The sequence below is a fragment of the Pollachius pollachius genome (genome assembly GCF_949987615.1).
Source record: "Pollachius pollachius genome assembly, chromosome: 3".
Taxonomy (NCBI): Eukaryota; Metazoa; Chordata; class Actinopteri; order Gadiformes; family Gadidae; genus Pollachius; species Pollachius pollachius.
In genome coordinates, this window is record NC_136936.1 from 44937224 (window position 1) to 44953870 (window position 16647).

The window sequence follows — 16647 nt, forward strand, 5'->3', positions numbered from 1 at the left end:
TTCCCGTGGTAACCGTAGTCATGAGTTGGGGCGCGCTGTACGCCCAGTTGGGTGGAGTCAACAAGCACTCCACCAGCCTGGGGAAGATCTGGCTGTCGGTGCTCTTCATCTTCCGCATCACCATCCTCGTCCTGGCGGCCGAGAGCGTGTGGGGCGACGAGCAGTCGGACTTCACGTGCAACACGCAGCAGCCGGGCTGCAAGAACGTCTGCTACGACCACTTCTTCCCCGTGTCCCACATCCGCCTGTGGTGCCTGCAGCTGATCTTCGTGTCCACGCCGGCGCTGCTGGTGGCCATGCACGTGGCGTACCGTAACCGGGGCGACAAGCGCACCATGCTGCGGTCCAACGGCGGGGAGAAGACCACGGACCTGGAGCTCGAGGGGCTGAAGCGCCGGCGGCTGCCCATCACGGGGCCGCTGTGGTGGACCTACACCTGCAGCCTGTTCTTCCGGCTGATCTTCGAGGGCGGGTTCATGTACGCCCTGTACTTCCTGTACGGCGGCTTCCAGATGCCGCGGCTGGTCAAGTGCGAGCAGTGGCCGTGCCCCAACAAGGTCGACTGCTTCATCTCGCGGCCCACGGAGAAGACGGTGTTCACCATCTTCATGGTGTCGTCGTCCACCCTCTGCATGGTGCTGAACGTGGCGGAGCTGGCCTACCTGGTGGCCAAGGCGCTGGTGCGCTGCTCCAACCGCGCGGCCCGCAGGAAGATGCCCTACGGCCACCACGACGCCGGGGTAGCGAGAGACCTGGCCATGCTGGAGAACAAGAAGAACGACCTCATGATGTCACCCTGCATGGACTCGGGCAACAAGACCGCCTGATGGAGGGGTGGCACTAGGCATGGTGGACGGGGGCATGACGGTCTCAAGAGTGTTGGACTCCATGAAGAAACGAGACATGTACAAGTATTGAGGCGTGGAGAAGCAAGATGGAAGTTGTGAGCAAACAGTAGTGGCCTTTGACTCATCCACTGGTATTCTGTAGAGAATTAACCAAACAAAGTAGACTGTAGTGGTGTTGAAATACTTTTTATATCAATTTTGTAGATTTTTACCCCAAGACTGATCGTGTTCATGATTTATTTTGTATTGTTTTAAGTAGTTGTGGACGATTGTCGATTGTAAAATTTGAGGGGCGCTTTTTAGCATGAACAAGAGCTGATCTACAGCGACACCTTGTGGTGTACAGGCGCCCATGCAATACCACGTCTATACACGCTGTTATGTGGCTGAATGAAGAAGAGAATCAAGTGCCTGTGCCTCCGTTAACTATTCTATTAGATGGTTTATTTTTATGTATGGCACAAAATGTTTTAATGTTGTGTATTTTTAAGCGACGCACAGTTTCAAGGTTTACCAAAAGTGTATTTTTAATCCTGCAGATTTATCCCTGTACAAGTTTTATCTCGTAGGCTCCCGAGAGTCACTCCGTGCCCATGGTTTACGAGGGAAGCTTCAAACGAGACGCCGCCATTGTGCTGCAGGATAACATTCATGTAGTTACATTGACCACGACACGTGACTGACCGAGGATCTCTTGTAGGGGGCGTCGGTATCACTTTTCAGATTGATCTTTATTTAGCCTGCTCGACTGAACCTGGTGGGGAGACTTCCTTGTCTGCTCAACGTGGGGCAGAACAATGCCTCTCTTCAGAGAAGGGGTCATACATATTTGAGAGCTGAGAAGGATGGCCTTCACCGGAAGTGTCTAGCGCTCAGGACTCATCCAGCGTAGTTTACCAAACAGGATGGTTTTAATAATGGCACAATGGTATGATTGAAAGTTGGCTATAATCAAATATACGCACTAGGCCTCCATCAATAGGTCTACTGTTTCCGTTTTTTTTTTTTAGCAGTTCGGGTTTTTTTATTGTTAAACGTTTCATTTATATCACCTTGCCTTACTGCCATGAAATTGCTTTTCTAAATGAAATTTGTCTTGTAGGCTACTTGTTTTCATATGCACTATTAATAAACTGAAAGAACTGCAAGTTTGTCTTGATCTTTCTGTGCGTTGACATGTGATCTTCGAGTTTTTTTAATGGTCCCAAATATTTGCTGCATAGTTGTTTCCTCGAGCCACCAATATCCCTTTACCCCCGTCTGTGGGCTGCCTACTGTCTCCTGCTGTATCCTAGCTACCTGCCCGAAGCTTGAGGGCAAGACTGCATGGATGCTATATATGTAATGCTTATTGTGAGTAGTGGGTGTATTGGAAATGTTTGGATGTGTGCTGCGCTTTTTTTAACCTTTGACTTTTAATTTTAGCCCCAACCCTGTCATGATACTTCGCCTTTTGCCATTATTGACTTGCCTGGTTAAATTAAGTTTTCACGTCCTTTCACAAACCACGCTTGCGGTTCGAATTTATTCGTAAAATGTGTTAGAAGTGGCTCCAACTTTCCAGTTCAGTTACTGCATTTATTCAGTCATTCCTACACACACACATTCCCTCTGCCCTCCCCTCTCTGTCCATCTCTCTCTCTCTCTCCGTCTGTCTCTCACGCGTGATGGAAGGTGACGGGGGGGCGTGGCGTGAGCGGTTATGACTTGGTGAATCCACTCATGCATGGTCACACAACGTGAGAGTCGCGATGGCTCGGAGCGGGAGGCAGCTGCGTTTTACCGAGCCTCGTGCCCGAACCTTACCCTCCCGACACTAGACACACCGCAGGCCGCGGGCGCGACTCCTCTGAACCGCGACGGACTTGACGCGTGAAGAAGTTGGTGCAAGACCCCCTCCCCCCTTCCCCCTCCCCCTCCTCGGCCGGCTACACCTGACAAGAGTTTGGTAAGGCCCCCCTCCAAACCCCACCCCTGGTCCTAGGCACCCCCTGTTGCCTGGGACACCCCTAAATATAGAACAATAACTGAAGAAAGGGATTTTATTTAATGGTGGGGTATCAAGTCTGGAGCTAACAATTCACCATTATTAGAAGATGGGATTGTTTTTTTTATTGATCTCAATCGTATCAGGGCTCAGCCACACTAACACACGTATAGGAACGATACAGCTGGGTAATGTGTTGCTGTAATACTTGAATATGATTGAATGTTAAAATACCAGTCGGACAAAGGGTGCCAGGAGTTCTTTTCATGGGGAGTGAGGGTCCAGCTCTCTCGGTATTGTCAGGGGAGGTATGCGTTTGTGAGTTGAACTTGACGATGTGTTCTATGCACTGTTTACTAGACCTTTTGTTGAGGGGGTGTTATAATGGTAAAATATATTTCGCATATATACATTATAAATACAATAGTGGAAGATTTTTTAGGTTGAATATAGTAGTAGTGGTCTGTATGATAATACTCAAAGTTGAGTAGAAAATGGCCTATTTGATAATAGGTAGTTACAACAAAGTTGGCATAGTAATCTTGGTGTATGTGTATCACTAACATCAGTGATACATTTGTCCTCAAATTTGCTAATTTAATAGGTAATTTGTTATATAGTTATTTAAAGTGATTAACTGTTTGATTAATAAGTAATGGTGTAAGCGATAATGTAGTTGACATACACTGACTTTAAAGAGCAGGTAAATATGAACTTGAAATAAGGGAAAAACAGTTGGCATATCGCAATCTTTTTTATGCAGATGCACTTTATGTTTATATTATTGTAAAATATCTAAGGTAACTTTCTCTTAATACTCATTTAGGTTGTCTTGCACAGACTTTTCAATAAGTCAATGTTCAAATTCAAATCTCTAAATCTCCATTCAAATCTCTAAATCTCCCTCTCTTTCAGGTGTCTACATATGGTGAACCCTAGTCGATGGATTTATTACCTCTAATAGAAGAAATACATAGTAAGCCTGTCCCTCTCTCTTCCCTCTCCCTCTCTCTCTCTTCCCTCTCTCTCTCTCTCTCTCTCTTCCCTCTCTCTCTCTCCCCCCTCTCTCTCTCTCTTCCCTCTCTCTCTCTCTCTCTCTCTCTCTCTCTCTCTCTCTCTCTCTCTATGTCTGTGTGTTTCGTGTGTGTGCTTCACTTCATTCTGTGCACGTGTATTTACTGGCTCACTCACGTGCACATCACTCTTTAAAACCAGAATCAAACGGCCCAGAGAACGACCTGCTGTCTGATGTCAAACTTCTTAATTTACCAGCAAGTTTCCATTTTGTATGTTTCTTTCTTTACGATCAAAAAGGTATAACTTATGTTTCATATTGCTAATATCTGTATCAGTTTAATGCTAAAGATAATGTATTTAAGTAATTGGAGCGAGCACGTATCTTGTTAGAAAACATTGAAGGATTATCATAATCCTAAAATAATAGTAGTTTGATTTCTGGATTAATTTATTGTATCGATTGGTTATCGGTTATTGTAATGCCAAAGCTGTATGATGCAACTTTGTTACAACATTTAAATGTTTTGGCATGACAACAGGCCAGTTGACTGGTTACTGGATGGGTAAAGTGAATGAGGAATGCAAGTGTCTGATGTGTAAATGTGTGTGTCTGTATATATGTGTAATTGCATGTGCCTGTCTGTGGCCTATTTGTGGATGTGTCTCTGTGTGTGTGTGTGGATGTGCGTGTTCGTGTACATCTGTGGGTTTCGGTCAGTGTGTGTGTGTGTGTGTTTGATTTTCAGCGCTATATTGTTGATCTCAGCACATGCCTGCAGAGCGGTGGAGCGGGCAGGTGAGAGAGAGCGAGTGAGGGTGAGAGACATAGACAGTGAGTGACCCCGGGCTCGCCCTACCACCTGCTCCATACAGTTAATCAGCCTCTCAATAGCGGCGGGCCGTGTGCATAGTGCTGCGCTGCCCGTTTGATTTGTTATGGATATGAACCCGGCTCAGCCTCGCATTCAACACTCAATCCTGCCCTAGCGTCGTCGAGCAAACCACATTTGGTTGTCTGGTAGAATCCGTTCCCCGTCCCTGTGTGTGTTGGCATGTTGAGTGTGTGTGGATAAACTCAGTTAAATAGCCTGGTATGCCGTAGGTTTCTTTTGCCGTAGGTCTCTCTTTTTTGCCCACAGAGGCCATTGGCAAAAATATAAACAACATTAGTTTACATTTACAAATGATACACTACATATCAGGGCCAGGGAAGGCCATGCTTTGTGTTTCCTACTCTGTTTTGTCCTTTGTTATTACACTAGTTAAGGAGAGTCACATCGATGTTCATTCGTACGACATCCTCTTGACTTCTGGTCACTTTTTGTGGCCTACAATCAGAATCACCGACGTAGAGACCCAAGGCATACCGACGGCAGCTATTTGAAAGAAAGGCAATATACATTAAGTTGAGCATAGCATGTTGTGGGATAGCATGTTGAATTTGTGTCCACGCTGAGTGTTTTGGCGTGTTGAGCGTGTAAGTGTATTGAGTGTGTGAGTGTTGACTGCATGTGGTGTTCATTTTGCTTAGAATGTTTAGAGTGCTAGCGTTAGCATGCGTCTAGTGAGTGTCTAGCTATTGAGTGTGTCACTGGCTCTAGAACCAGACTCATAAATCAGCGGCTGAATCATTTGAGACATTTAACTTTCTCCCCCTTCTCCCTCTCCATCTCCCTCCTCTCCCCCTCACCCATATCATCTCCCCAAGGCTAGAGATCTTCAAGCATGGGCGACTGGAGCTTTCTGGGCCGGCTTCTTGAGAACGCGCAGGAGCACTCAACGGTGATCGGCAAGGTCTGGCTCACCGTCCTCTTCATCTTCCGCATCTTGGTGCTGGGTGCCGCAGCGGAGGAGGTGTGGGGCGACGAGCAGTCGGACTTCACCTGCAACACGCAGCAGCCCGGTTGCGAGAATGTCTGCTATGACCAGGCCTTCCCCATCTCCCACATCCGCTTCTGGGTGCTGCAGATCATCTTCGTGTCCACGCCCACGCTCATCTACCTGGGCCACGTGCTGCACATCGTGCGCATGGAGGAGAAGCGCAAGGAGAAGGAGGAGGAGCACCGCAAGGTCAGCGGGTTCCCCGATGACAAGGAGCTGCCGTACCGGAACGGGGGCGGCGGCAAAAAGGTGAAGCCGCCGATCAGAGACGAGCACGGCAAAATCCGCATCCGCGGGGCCTTGCTGCGTACCTACGTGTTCAACATCATCTTCAAGACTCTGTTTGAGGTGGGCTTCATCCTGGGCCAGTACTTCCTGTACGGCTTCTCGCTGCGGCCGCTCTACAAGTGCTCCCGTTGGCCGTGCCCCAACACAGTGGACTGCTTTATCTCCAGGCCCACGGAGAAGACTATCTTCATCATATTCATGCTTGTTGTGGCTTGTGTGTCGCTTTTACTCAACCTGCTGGAGATCTACCACCTGGGCTGGAAGAAGCTGAAGCAGGGCGTGTACCACCCCGACCACCTGCTGCGGGCCGCCGGCCAGCTGGCCACGCCGGAGGGCGTGGCCTCACTAGGGGCCCCGGCTCTCCTCAGCTACCCCCCCACCTACAGCCACATAGCGGCCGGCATGGGGTCCCCCACCGATGCCGAGTTCAAGATGGAAGAGCTCCAGCGGGAGGAGGGGGCGCGGACGCCTCCCCCGACTCCCCCGGCCGCCCACTACTACATCAGCAACAACAACAACCACCGTCTGGCCGCAGAGCAGAACTGGGCCAACCTGGCAACCGAGCAGCATACCCGCCAGATGAAGGCCGCCTCCCCCACCCCCACGTCGTTCTCCTCCTCAAGCAGTGAAGCGGCCCCACCCTGCTCAACTAGCCCCACCCCCTTAATGGCAACCCCTGGCAACGCTGCGGCCCCCGGTGATATCGCGACCAGCGGCAACGGAGCCGGCCTGACCCCCGAGCCAGGCCAGCGGGAGGAAGAGGATGTCACCATAGCGACAGTAGAGATGCACCTGGAGGGGGTCTCCCCGGACCCCCGGCGTCTTAGCAGAGCCAGTAAGAGCAGCAGCATCCGCGCCCGGCACGATGACCTCGCCATCTGAAACCCCTACACCCCCTCCACCCCCAAACACTCACACCTCCAGAACCTTTCCATGACCCATGACCCCAACCCGCAACACCCCAATCCTGCAGACACACAGATACACATTTACGCACACACACAAATATCCAGAAAAAAACGTAAAACTGTTCCCAGAGCAAGGAGACCAGAGGGACAGGAAACAGGAAGTTGAAAACCTGCAGTTAGGTGGAACTACATCCACAGTCCACAGCCACTGGTGAGTTGTAGACTAACTGTGAAGTCCTGGACTAAGTGAAGGACTCCGTGCTTACTCTGTGACTGGAATATCACCACGGAAACGTTTGCAGAAGTAGTTTGATTTGATTGGCGGAGGACGAGCGGTTCTATTTCTCATGGAGTTTGTTGACACTGATCGACGGACATCTATACATCACATGGCTCTGTTATTGCCACTACAGGGTCAAACCACTGAAGCCTGCGGCACACACTGACACACCTCCAACCTTTACCTGGGTTTTCCCAACAATCCCCTTCATGGATGATAATTCATTGACTCAGAGTCAGAAGTCAAGTGGGACTTTGGTTCAAGACCAGTGTGGAAATTACACTGGGAGTGGGTAGTACTTGCAATGGATATTCCCAGTTTCCAGAAATAGCTGAAGAGCACAACTGACCCACATATACAACCAAAGATGGAGGTCAAGGTCTTAGATCTAGACCTCCATGGGTATCACTGTACGATATGATTATTATAAATGACAGGCGCTTTGGTGGAGGAAGTGGTTTTACTAGAAATGGTTGACAAATCCTGTTGCCAATGTTTTAAAAATCGTTCTGCATTTTCATCGTCAAGGGCCCCATAATGGCCCCTGTCGCCAAATAAAACGTACATGTGCCTTGCTTTTGTTCTGAAACCACTAGTTAGCGGTAGTGAACCAGGGTACAGCTAACACTCTTTATACTTTACTTTCCCAATGTTTCTGTCTAGGGATACTTGTACAAGATACTTGTAACTAGAAAACTAGAAACCATGTTTTACGCTTTATTTGCTTTCAGACGATGGCGACTGCTTTTCCAACAACCTCTGAGTTCCATGGATACAGCAAGACTTTGCCCCCGTCTGCCTCACCCCTTCATTTCTCTCACTCCTCATTCCTTCATTCTCCTCATACCCTTCACCCCATCATTCTTCTCACCCTCTCATTCGCCTCATGCCCCATATAAGCAGCTTTCTTCAGTTGGTGTTCATTGTACACAATGAAAAACTTCTCCATATTTTGTTCTGCATTTGTGTTTTTTTGATTCTTAAAGTTTACATTTTAGTAGTTGATAAAGATTTGCACATTTAGGCTAAATAATGCTGTTCTTCGATGGTGATATTGGTATTGTTTTAGAGAGAATGGCACCATGCTGCCAGTCTCTACGATCCTTTAAGGACAATGGTCTTAAACCCAAAGCACAGTGGATCTTCACAATAAAAGACATTATTTAACAAATAAGAGAATGAAAAAATATGACGGTATTTTTTTAAAAAGAAGAAAATAATTATTTTAATGTGAAAAGTACAAACAAAAAAACATGTAAATTGTTTTTTTATTTTTAACCTGACTGGTCTGAAACTAGCGGATTTAAAAGATCAAAAACAGAAACACAAGGAGAGCGAGAGAAGAAGAAAAAAAACTGCTTTTGTGATGTCACAGCTGGACGGGACTTCTGGTTTGACGGTCACGCCAGATGGTTCTCATGCGACTATCCTTCCTAGAAAGGATGCATTCTGGGAAGTTCTCTCTCTCTCTCCAACGATGGAATCACAACATGGAGCTACCTGTCCTGACTGTGACTCAAACAAGAGAAGTGCCTTGTGTATGAATGATTCGTTTGTAAGAACAAGTTGATGTAAATGTTCATTTACCTCAAATGTTTACAAAAATGTTACTAAATAAACTTTTTTTGTACCATATGTGTGTTTGTCACAGTTTCTTTATAACAATAGTGCCTGTAGCAGAGGTGATTATTGCAATTAGATAGTATTATTATGGGAAAGTGTATTAATTATCTTAAATAAGTACTTACTAACTCATGTAGGAGTGTTCGAGGAAAGCTGTCTTACTTACTTCGTTAACAAGTTCAGAGAGACAAACACTTGCTTTTAGTTCCTTACAGTTCAATATTATACAGTGGTTATGATCAGTGTTGGGAGTAACGCGTTAAAAAAGTAATATGATTACTGTAATGTATTACTTTTTGCTGTAACGCGGTAATGTAAGGCATTACAAAAAAAATATAGTAATATTTTACAATGCATTTTAAACCCGAAATTAACTGGTGTGTTGTTTTTATACAAATTCGCCAACACCGCGAAATTCTCAGAGGAGAAAATACCCGCGCAAATGTTTACTTCGTCTTACTGCTAGAGGAGAAGATGACAGCAGCAGCAGCAGAGTCGGACTCTACATTTGCAAGATGGGCATACGCTCATTATTTTCAATTCGTCAGAGACAAGGATATGAAGAACCTTATAGTTAAGTGCACTTTGTGTGTGAAACCAAAAGATCTCTTGACCGCACGAAATAGCACAAGTAATCTAACGAAACATCTAGCGCGGTGCCACGCCAACATCAAGCTAGTAACCAAAAAAAGAAAGGAAACGGAGGATGAGAGTGGAGAAAAAACTGCTAAACAGCAAAAACTAACATTCTCCCATTCTGCGATGCTTGAACCTCGAGAAGTGAGGAGACTCGTGGCAGAGTATGTTGTCGAAGATATGCTGCCACTTTCAACAGTGGAGTCACCTTCTTTTAGAAACATTGTGAGCAAGATCCCTGTCCAGGCAAGCAACGACAAGGTAAGCTTCTATTATCAATGCCTTAACAGATTAGTGCAACTGGGCTATAGACTCAGTCCACACGGTACACGTTAACGTTTATTAGGCCTACTGCCATTCCGACAGTCTTCCAATCAGTGGCGCCAACTTCAGGTCAACATTCGGGGATCGTAAATATTTCGTTCAAATGTGTTCAACCAAAAAGTATCCATTTCAGTATTATTTATTTGATTAATTACAAATTCTGGTTTCGACGATGCCCTGCTGGGTATGTATAAATACATTTTCGATGAAACTTAAAACTGGACCATTTATTCGTTAGAGTTGGATTAAAACTCAATGCAGGACCACCCTAGCTCAGTCATTATGCCAACCACATCACCTCCTGCTGTGTAATGAGCTGCATTGAACACAAGAAGATCTATTGAGAACACCAAATCCATATTTCCTGTTATTTTGGTGAAAGTAATGCAAAAGTAATGTGAAAGTAGTGTAATGCCTTACAATTCAAAGACAGTAATATTGTAATGTAACTAATTACTTTGAAATGACAGTAACAAGTAATAAATAATGCATTACGCTTTTGAAGTAACTTGCCCAACACTGGTTATGATACGCCTCATTCTGCAAGAATATTAATGCATCTAAAGGCAACATAGCTGATAACCCAGTGGTGAGGGAGCGAGAATACTGGTGCTTCCCAAAGGTCTCAGTGAGGTTCCCCAGAAGGAAGTATCAGCCTTGGGCTCCATCCCAAATCGTTTTCCTACATCTTCCTTCCCATTGCTAGTTCACTCCATCGTCAAGGAGACGAGCCATAGCAGTTAGTGGTCAAGTCGGAGGAAAGCCGCATTCCGGAAATGAGACAGCTGAGCTGCTTTAGTGCCATTTAAGGCAACATCGACTGTCTATATCTGACTGTCGATCACATCCTTCCGACCTGCTTTATGTCTAATGATGTAGTTGACAAACTTGCAAAGAACTTCTTGTGTTGGACAATGTATCCTTTGTCTCGAGCTGCTTCTGCAGTCGTAGTAGTATTGCAGCACCACGGCGATTGAGGACGTCATCCGGAGTTTTAGGAAGCAGGAAGAATCGCTGTAGATGGCCTATTTGAATGCAGCCTTCGATTTTTCATCATTGATAGTGACTTTTTACCTGAAAAATTTATTTCAGTGCCCTAATAAAGAAAAAAAAAAAAAGAAAAAAAAAAGTAGTATCGTATCGTAATACAGTGATGTTGGAAGTTGGAATCTAAAAGATAAATTACAAAATGGTGACTTGGAAATATATAAAACTTGAGTTCAGCATGTCAAGTTTAGCTAAACATGTAATAGGCCATAATATGGCTGGTTATTATCATGTTTTATGAGTCCTCGTGGGTTTAGTTTGTTGCGTTGTTTTGTCCTGTTTGCATCATGGCCGCGCTGTCATCGGGTTCTCACCTCGCCCCTCTTTGTACTATCTCTGACCTCTGACCCCAGCACCCAGAACCCATCCCTCCTTGGCCTCCACATTCCAACAGAATGTGGAATTCAGATGTGGGAATGTGACGTCGGGGCAGCCTGAGAGGAATAAGGGGGGTCGGCTGGATTCACTTCATACGAGCACCCTGATACAATAAGATTAAGATGGAGGTGTCAGAATCACACTTCAGGGGTAAACATCCGTCATAGAGCGGCTTCACGTTGCCCCTCCAACCTGCCAACGATTAGCAACCGAAACACTCAACAAATGAAAAGCTAATTGGCTGGCCGTCAATAAGATTTAATCATATAGTATGCAGGCCGCTACGGGATTAACATGTGAAAAATATTTTTATATGAAATCACGAAATCAAACAAACAAAAAACATGAAAACAGACTTCCAATCGGAAGGCAGTTATCCTGTGAATGGATATCAGCATATCTAATGACCAAAGATCTATGAACTACAGATCTCCTGGCAAATGATCTTTAGTCCAAGTCTGTTGACTATAGCTCTATGGACCACAGCTCTATTGACCATAGGTCTATGGACCTCTTCCACTACAGACCGGGACCAAACGGCCGCTTGGCCCCCTATGGACTGAGGAAGCAGCCACTCAAACACCGTTTTACTCCCTGGACACCAGAGACTCGTAGCTCAGCACACACACAGCTAACTCCTAGCTTGTTGGACCCCCAAAAACACCAGACTAAGCCCTGAAATAGTCGAACAACAAAGGGCCGTCTGTGACGCGGCTACACGCAGAGACTCCTAAAGAGCGTTCCTCTGAGACGGCCTTTCCACCGTGTCCTACACACGGGGCTATTTATAGCCCATAATCACCTCACAACTTCGCACCTACACCCCCTCCCGGACCCCCGCAGCTCATTGTGTATTTCAGGACGCTGATACATTCGTCTTACGAAGGCTTGACCGCTGCTTACCGCCAGATATTTCCCTCTTTCTGACCGCCTCGTTCGTCGGAGAAGTTCCAATTGTTGTGGAATTTCCTAGCAAAGTGTGACGCTAACACGTGTTATAAATACAAAAGTTGAAAGAGTATGTAAACCTACACTAAATACTTGATACTTGTTAGTGGTACATGCTTCAGTACTATCTGGTCTATTGTGTGGATTTTATGAGGACAAGGCTCAACTTTCTGTTACGATACAAACATTCCTTATATGTGCTGAATGTTATCAAAATCAAAGCATCGCTGTAGAAACTTGGATTTAATTTGAACATAATTGGATGACATAATGGATGAATGTTATCAATACAATTTCTAGGTCTATTTCTGAATGTGGATGTTAAGAAGTATGGAGGTATATTATATTATGTTATTGTAATATTACACTCATATGATAGTTGGTTACATTGCAGGTCAGTGTAGTCCTGTGGTTCAACTTTTTCCAGTTGAGAGACATGGAGAGTGATAGAGAGAGGAACAGAGAGCGATAGAGCGGGGGAAAGAGAGAGTAGGTTTATTGTATGAGCACATTGCATCAGCTCAGCAGTGACCCCTACAGACGCGGTTAGAGGCTGCAGTCTGTTACAGTAAACCTGTGGTGTCAGCACAATGAGAGTAGAGCAGAGAATAAAATTATGTACTTTTCTCTGTAACTCATCCTTAAACAATGAAGTCAATCTCTCAATGACAGCTAAGAAAGTGATTATTTACCATGTAATTAATCGCATACATCTAATTTAACAGTTTGATCCCATTTCTGTCCCTTTAAAACTGATGATGCAATTTCCTACTGTATTACTGTGAAACCATATGTGGGGTTATTCAATTAACCACAAATACCTGATGTAGCAGGGCTTGACCTTGGCGTGCCCCCCCCTCCAATCAGTCAATAAAGGCTGTCTGAGAAAGTGATTATTTACCATGTAATTAATCACATATCCTATTTCACTAAAGAGTTTGATCCCATTGCTGTCCCTTTACAGGTGATGATGCAATTTCGTACTGTATTACTGTCAACAGTAATACAGTACGAAATTAACAATTTAAGCGGCTATTCAATTAACCACAAATACCTGATTTAACAGGGTGTGACCCCTGTCATGTGACACATGTCACGCCCACGGTGATAATTGTTATGGCTTGAAATTATAAAGTTCAAGCAATGGCTACCAAGTTCAATATTTGGTTGAGGACATAACTAAGTAATAAAGATTGGCAGGGGTATGTTCGGGGAGGGTGGGGTGGCACATTACCCCCTCCCAATAATTTGAGTGGTCACCCCAAGTGCCACCCCAACTGAATCTGGAAGTTGATAGGGTGCAGTTATGTTAAGGTAGTAGGGTAGCGATGGTTTGGTTTAGCATAAGGATCAGAATCAGAATTGCTTTTATCACATCACATTGTACACAAGAGTAAATTATTAGGCTTGGTTCCTCAACAGCCATACACTCAACATAGCAGCAATAATACAAGATAAAGTAATAAGATAGTCAAAATAAATAAGATGTACAAATAAGTATACCGTCTCAGGAGTCCTGATGTTTGATGAACTTACAGACAAATCACTAATGGAGCACTTTGTTGAACCGACTAAGTCCACATCGTAAATTACCTTAACCCGTCATCCTGTTCCCTTGCGCTCCGTGACTCGGTTCCTACTTCCCTTGATGGCCATAACACAGGGAGAGAAGAATATATAATACTCTAGTACTTCATTTTAGATACATGAAGCTAATTTGTAGCTTGCAGGTTCTTACAGTTGCAAAGGTTTATGCAGATGTTCTAGCAATACATATTGTTCCACTATAAAGGACGGGTTCTGCAGAGAAAAGTGAACAGAACCAATCACAAACTAACAACTTCCTGGTATAGCTCAGGTCAGAGGTCATGGTTTTGCCTTTCAAGTGAGGCGACCGGGAGGAACCCCCCCCCCTTTCTCTCTCTTTCTCTGATACCCTATGGCTCTTCAGATAAGGTCTGGCTATCCTAAATTTAACCCTAATCCCCTTAACCCCCCTCCAAAAACAACCCACCATTCCAGTTAAGGTCAAGGTCAACACACACACACACACACACACACACACACACACACACACACACACACACACACACACACACACACACACACACATCAATCTAGCCCAACATGCATGGTGGACAGGGCCCACCTGCTGTGCATACAGGAAGTGAACTACAAATGAGACAGGAAGCGAACTATACACAACAGGAAGCGAACTACACATGAAACAGCAGGAGACGACAGAGAAGTGAAATATACCCGGAATATGTAACACGAGGATGGTGAAGATATGAGAACATGTGTGAGTATGTTGAAGCTCTAACATAATATCAGGTGATGTGTGAACCTTCGCACACCCTCATCACCCATAGCCTCCCCTCCCTCCGTCGGTCCAGAGGGGGGGGGGGGGGGGGGGGGGGGGGGATGGGGCATGTGTCAAAGCACGCAACATGAGAAATGCGGTTGTCATCCATTCCATACTCGGCCTGCAGCTGTACACCCCCTCCCCCCCCCTCCCTCCCTCACCCCAGCCCGCTCTTTGCTCCCACCCACCCCCCGCCCTCCTGTTGTTTTATCATTAAGCGGCGACATTAGTTCATATCATGTGATGGGCGGCAGGATCCCGGGTTCGCGCCGCGTTAATCGCCCCCCCTATAGAGGACCCCGGGGCTGGGCCGGGCGATGCGGCACAGTGTGCTGAGACCAGCGCTTCCTTTATCCCCACAGACACAAGCAGGGATTCACCGCTAACAAAAAGACTAGCAGGCCTGAAGCATGTTGTTACGGACCGTCAGAGAGAGAGGGAGAGAGGGAGAGAGGGAGAGAGAGAGAGAGAGAGACAGAAAGAGGGACAGAGAGAGAGAGCGTGTGTATCAGAGTACGTGTGTGTGTGTGAGAGGGAGATAGAAAGAGAGAGGATGCGTGTGTGTGTGAGGGGTTTCTGTGAGTGTGTGTGTGTGTGTGTGTGTTTGTCTGACAGTATGAAAGAGCAAAAGTGTATAGGTGTGTGTGTGTGTGCGCATATTTGTATAGCCATGTGAGAGTATTTGTGTGGGAAAAATGTGTGTGTGTGTATGCGAGCGTCCGTGTTGGTGTGTATATATGAATGTGTATATGCGTGTGTGTCCAGAGCTAGAGGCTGTAAATCAATGGGGCAAGTTATTGGAGTCTGGCCAACACACGGAGGACAGAAAGGAAAGAGCTTGCCTCTTCAAAAACACACAACCCTCCCGGACCCCTTCAACCCCCTCTCCCCCCACCCATACCTCCACTCTGTGACCCCCTCGGACCACTGTCTCCTCTCAGCCTGGTACTTGGGCTTCCTTAAGGAGATAGTGAGCAGTCTCCTGTCCCCTGTGACACACTTGGTGGTGTGTAGGTGTGCGTTTGTGTGTGTGTGTGTGTGTGTGTGTGTGTGTGTGAACATGTGTGTGCGTGTGTGTGTTTGTACTTCCTCATCAGTCAGAGATGGGTCCTTTTCAGCTGTGGTCCTGATGCTGAGGATGAGTGGGTGTGCATGTTTATCGTCTTGTAACGGGGATGGTCACAGGGATGACCTCAGCGGCCAGGGGAGGGTGGAAGGGGAGGGGGGTTGCCGGTGTGAATACCGTGCATGTAGCGACACCCTTTGGGCAAAGGGACACATTGTTTATGTTCCAAATAGAAGCTCTCCTTAGTGGTCGACTACTTCCCAGGTTGGTTTGTTAAAAACGTTGTGATGATAAAAAACACTGTCTGCATGAGGACGAAAAACAAAGGCAATTTATAAAAAAAGATTGATATACTGTTCACTGAATCTATCCTGCATGGATAATGGTCACAGGTCAAAAGTACAGTGGAATGTTCAGCGCTGCAGTTATTGATGATGCAGGCTTTTGCAGATCATCGCTATGCCAACAGACATCGGATATGCGAGTCTATTGTACGATATGATACAAAATCAGCCTATCAAATTGATAACACTACAATTAGATAATTATACAACCATCATGTCACTATTTTAGAGATTAATGAAAGGGAAATTAAATATAAACAAAACTAAGTGTTTTTTCTATTGTTACTGCTTTAATCAGTATTAGGGACTAACATCGAATAACAGCACCCTCTCCTGTATCAGCCTTAGACTGGCTGAAATTTGAGCCATGACATCATCCCTTTGTGCCATCAGGTCATTACTGATGTCACTGAACCTACCTGGAACCATGGTCATCTTATACGTGGGGATGCTTGTTCGATCATTTGTCACGGGAAACAGGATACCAGGCAATCACAGGATTGTGCAACTCTGGTGAAAACTGACCAGCCAATAAATCAGTCGGACCAAATTAAGTTATGTATTAATATTCAAATTATACAAATTAGTTGTGTGGCGTTTGAGTAAAGGTTAGGCCGTGTTTTAAAGCATTGTCATTTTTGCTTTAAAATCGACATTATCATAGTAACTGCTTGCAATGATCAGTTTGTTTTTAAAATACATTTTAT

General features: G+C 45.6%; 2 protein-coding genes across 2 annotated transcripts; both read left to right on the top strand.

Annotated features, from left to right (window-relative positions):
* Positions 1 to 20: 20 nt before the first annotated feature.
* Positions 21 to 827, top strand: gjb8 (gap junction protein beta 8; the record flags this gene model as incomplete). Its single annotated transcript, XM_079733042.1, has 1 exon — positions 21 to 827. The coding sequence occupies one exon, from the start codon at positions 21 to 23 to the stop codon at positions 825 to 827; it is 807 nt and encodes a 268-aa protein (XP_079589168.1).
* Positions 828 to 5577: 4750 nt separating this feature from the next.
* On the top strand, positions 5578 to 6903 carry gja3 (gap junction protein, alpha 3; the record flags this gene model as incomplete). Its single annotated transcript, XM_079733041.1, has 1 exon — positions 5578 to 6903. One exon carries the CDS (start codon positions 5578 to 5580, stop codon positions 6901 to 6903), a length of 1326 nt encoding a protein of 441 aa, XP_079589167.1.
* Between the last annotated feature and the right edge of the window lie 9744 nt (positions 6904 to 16647).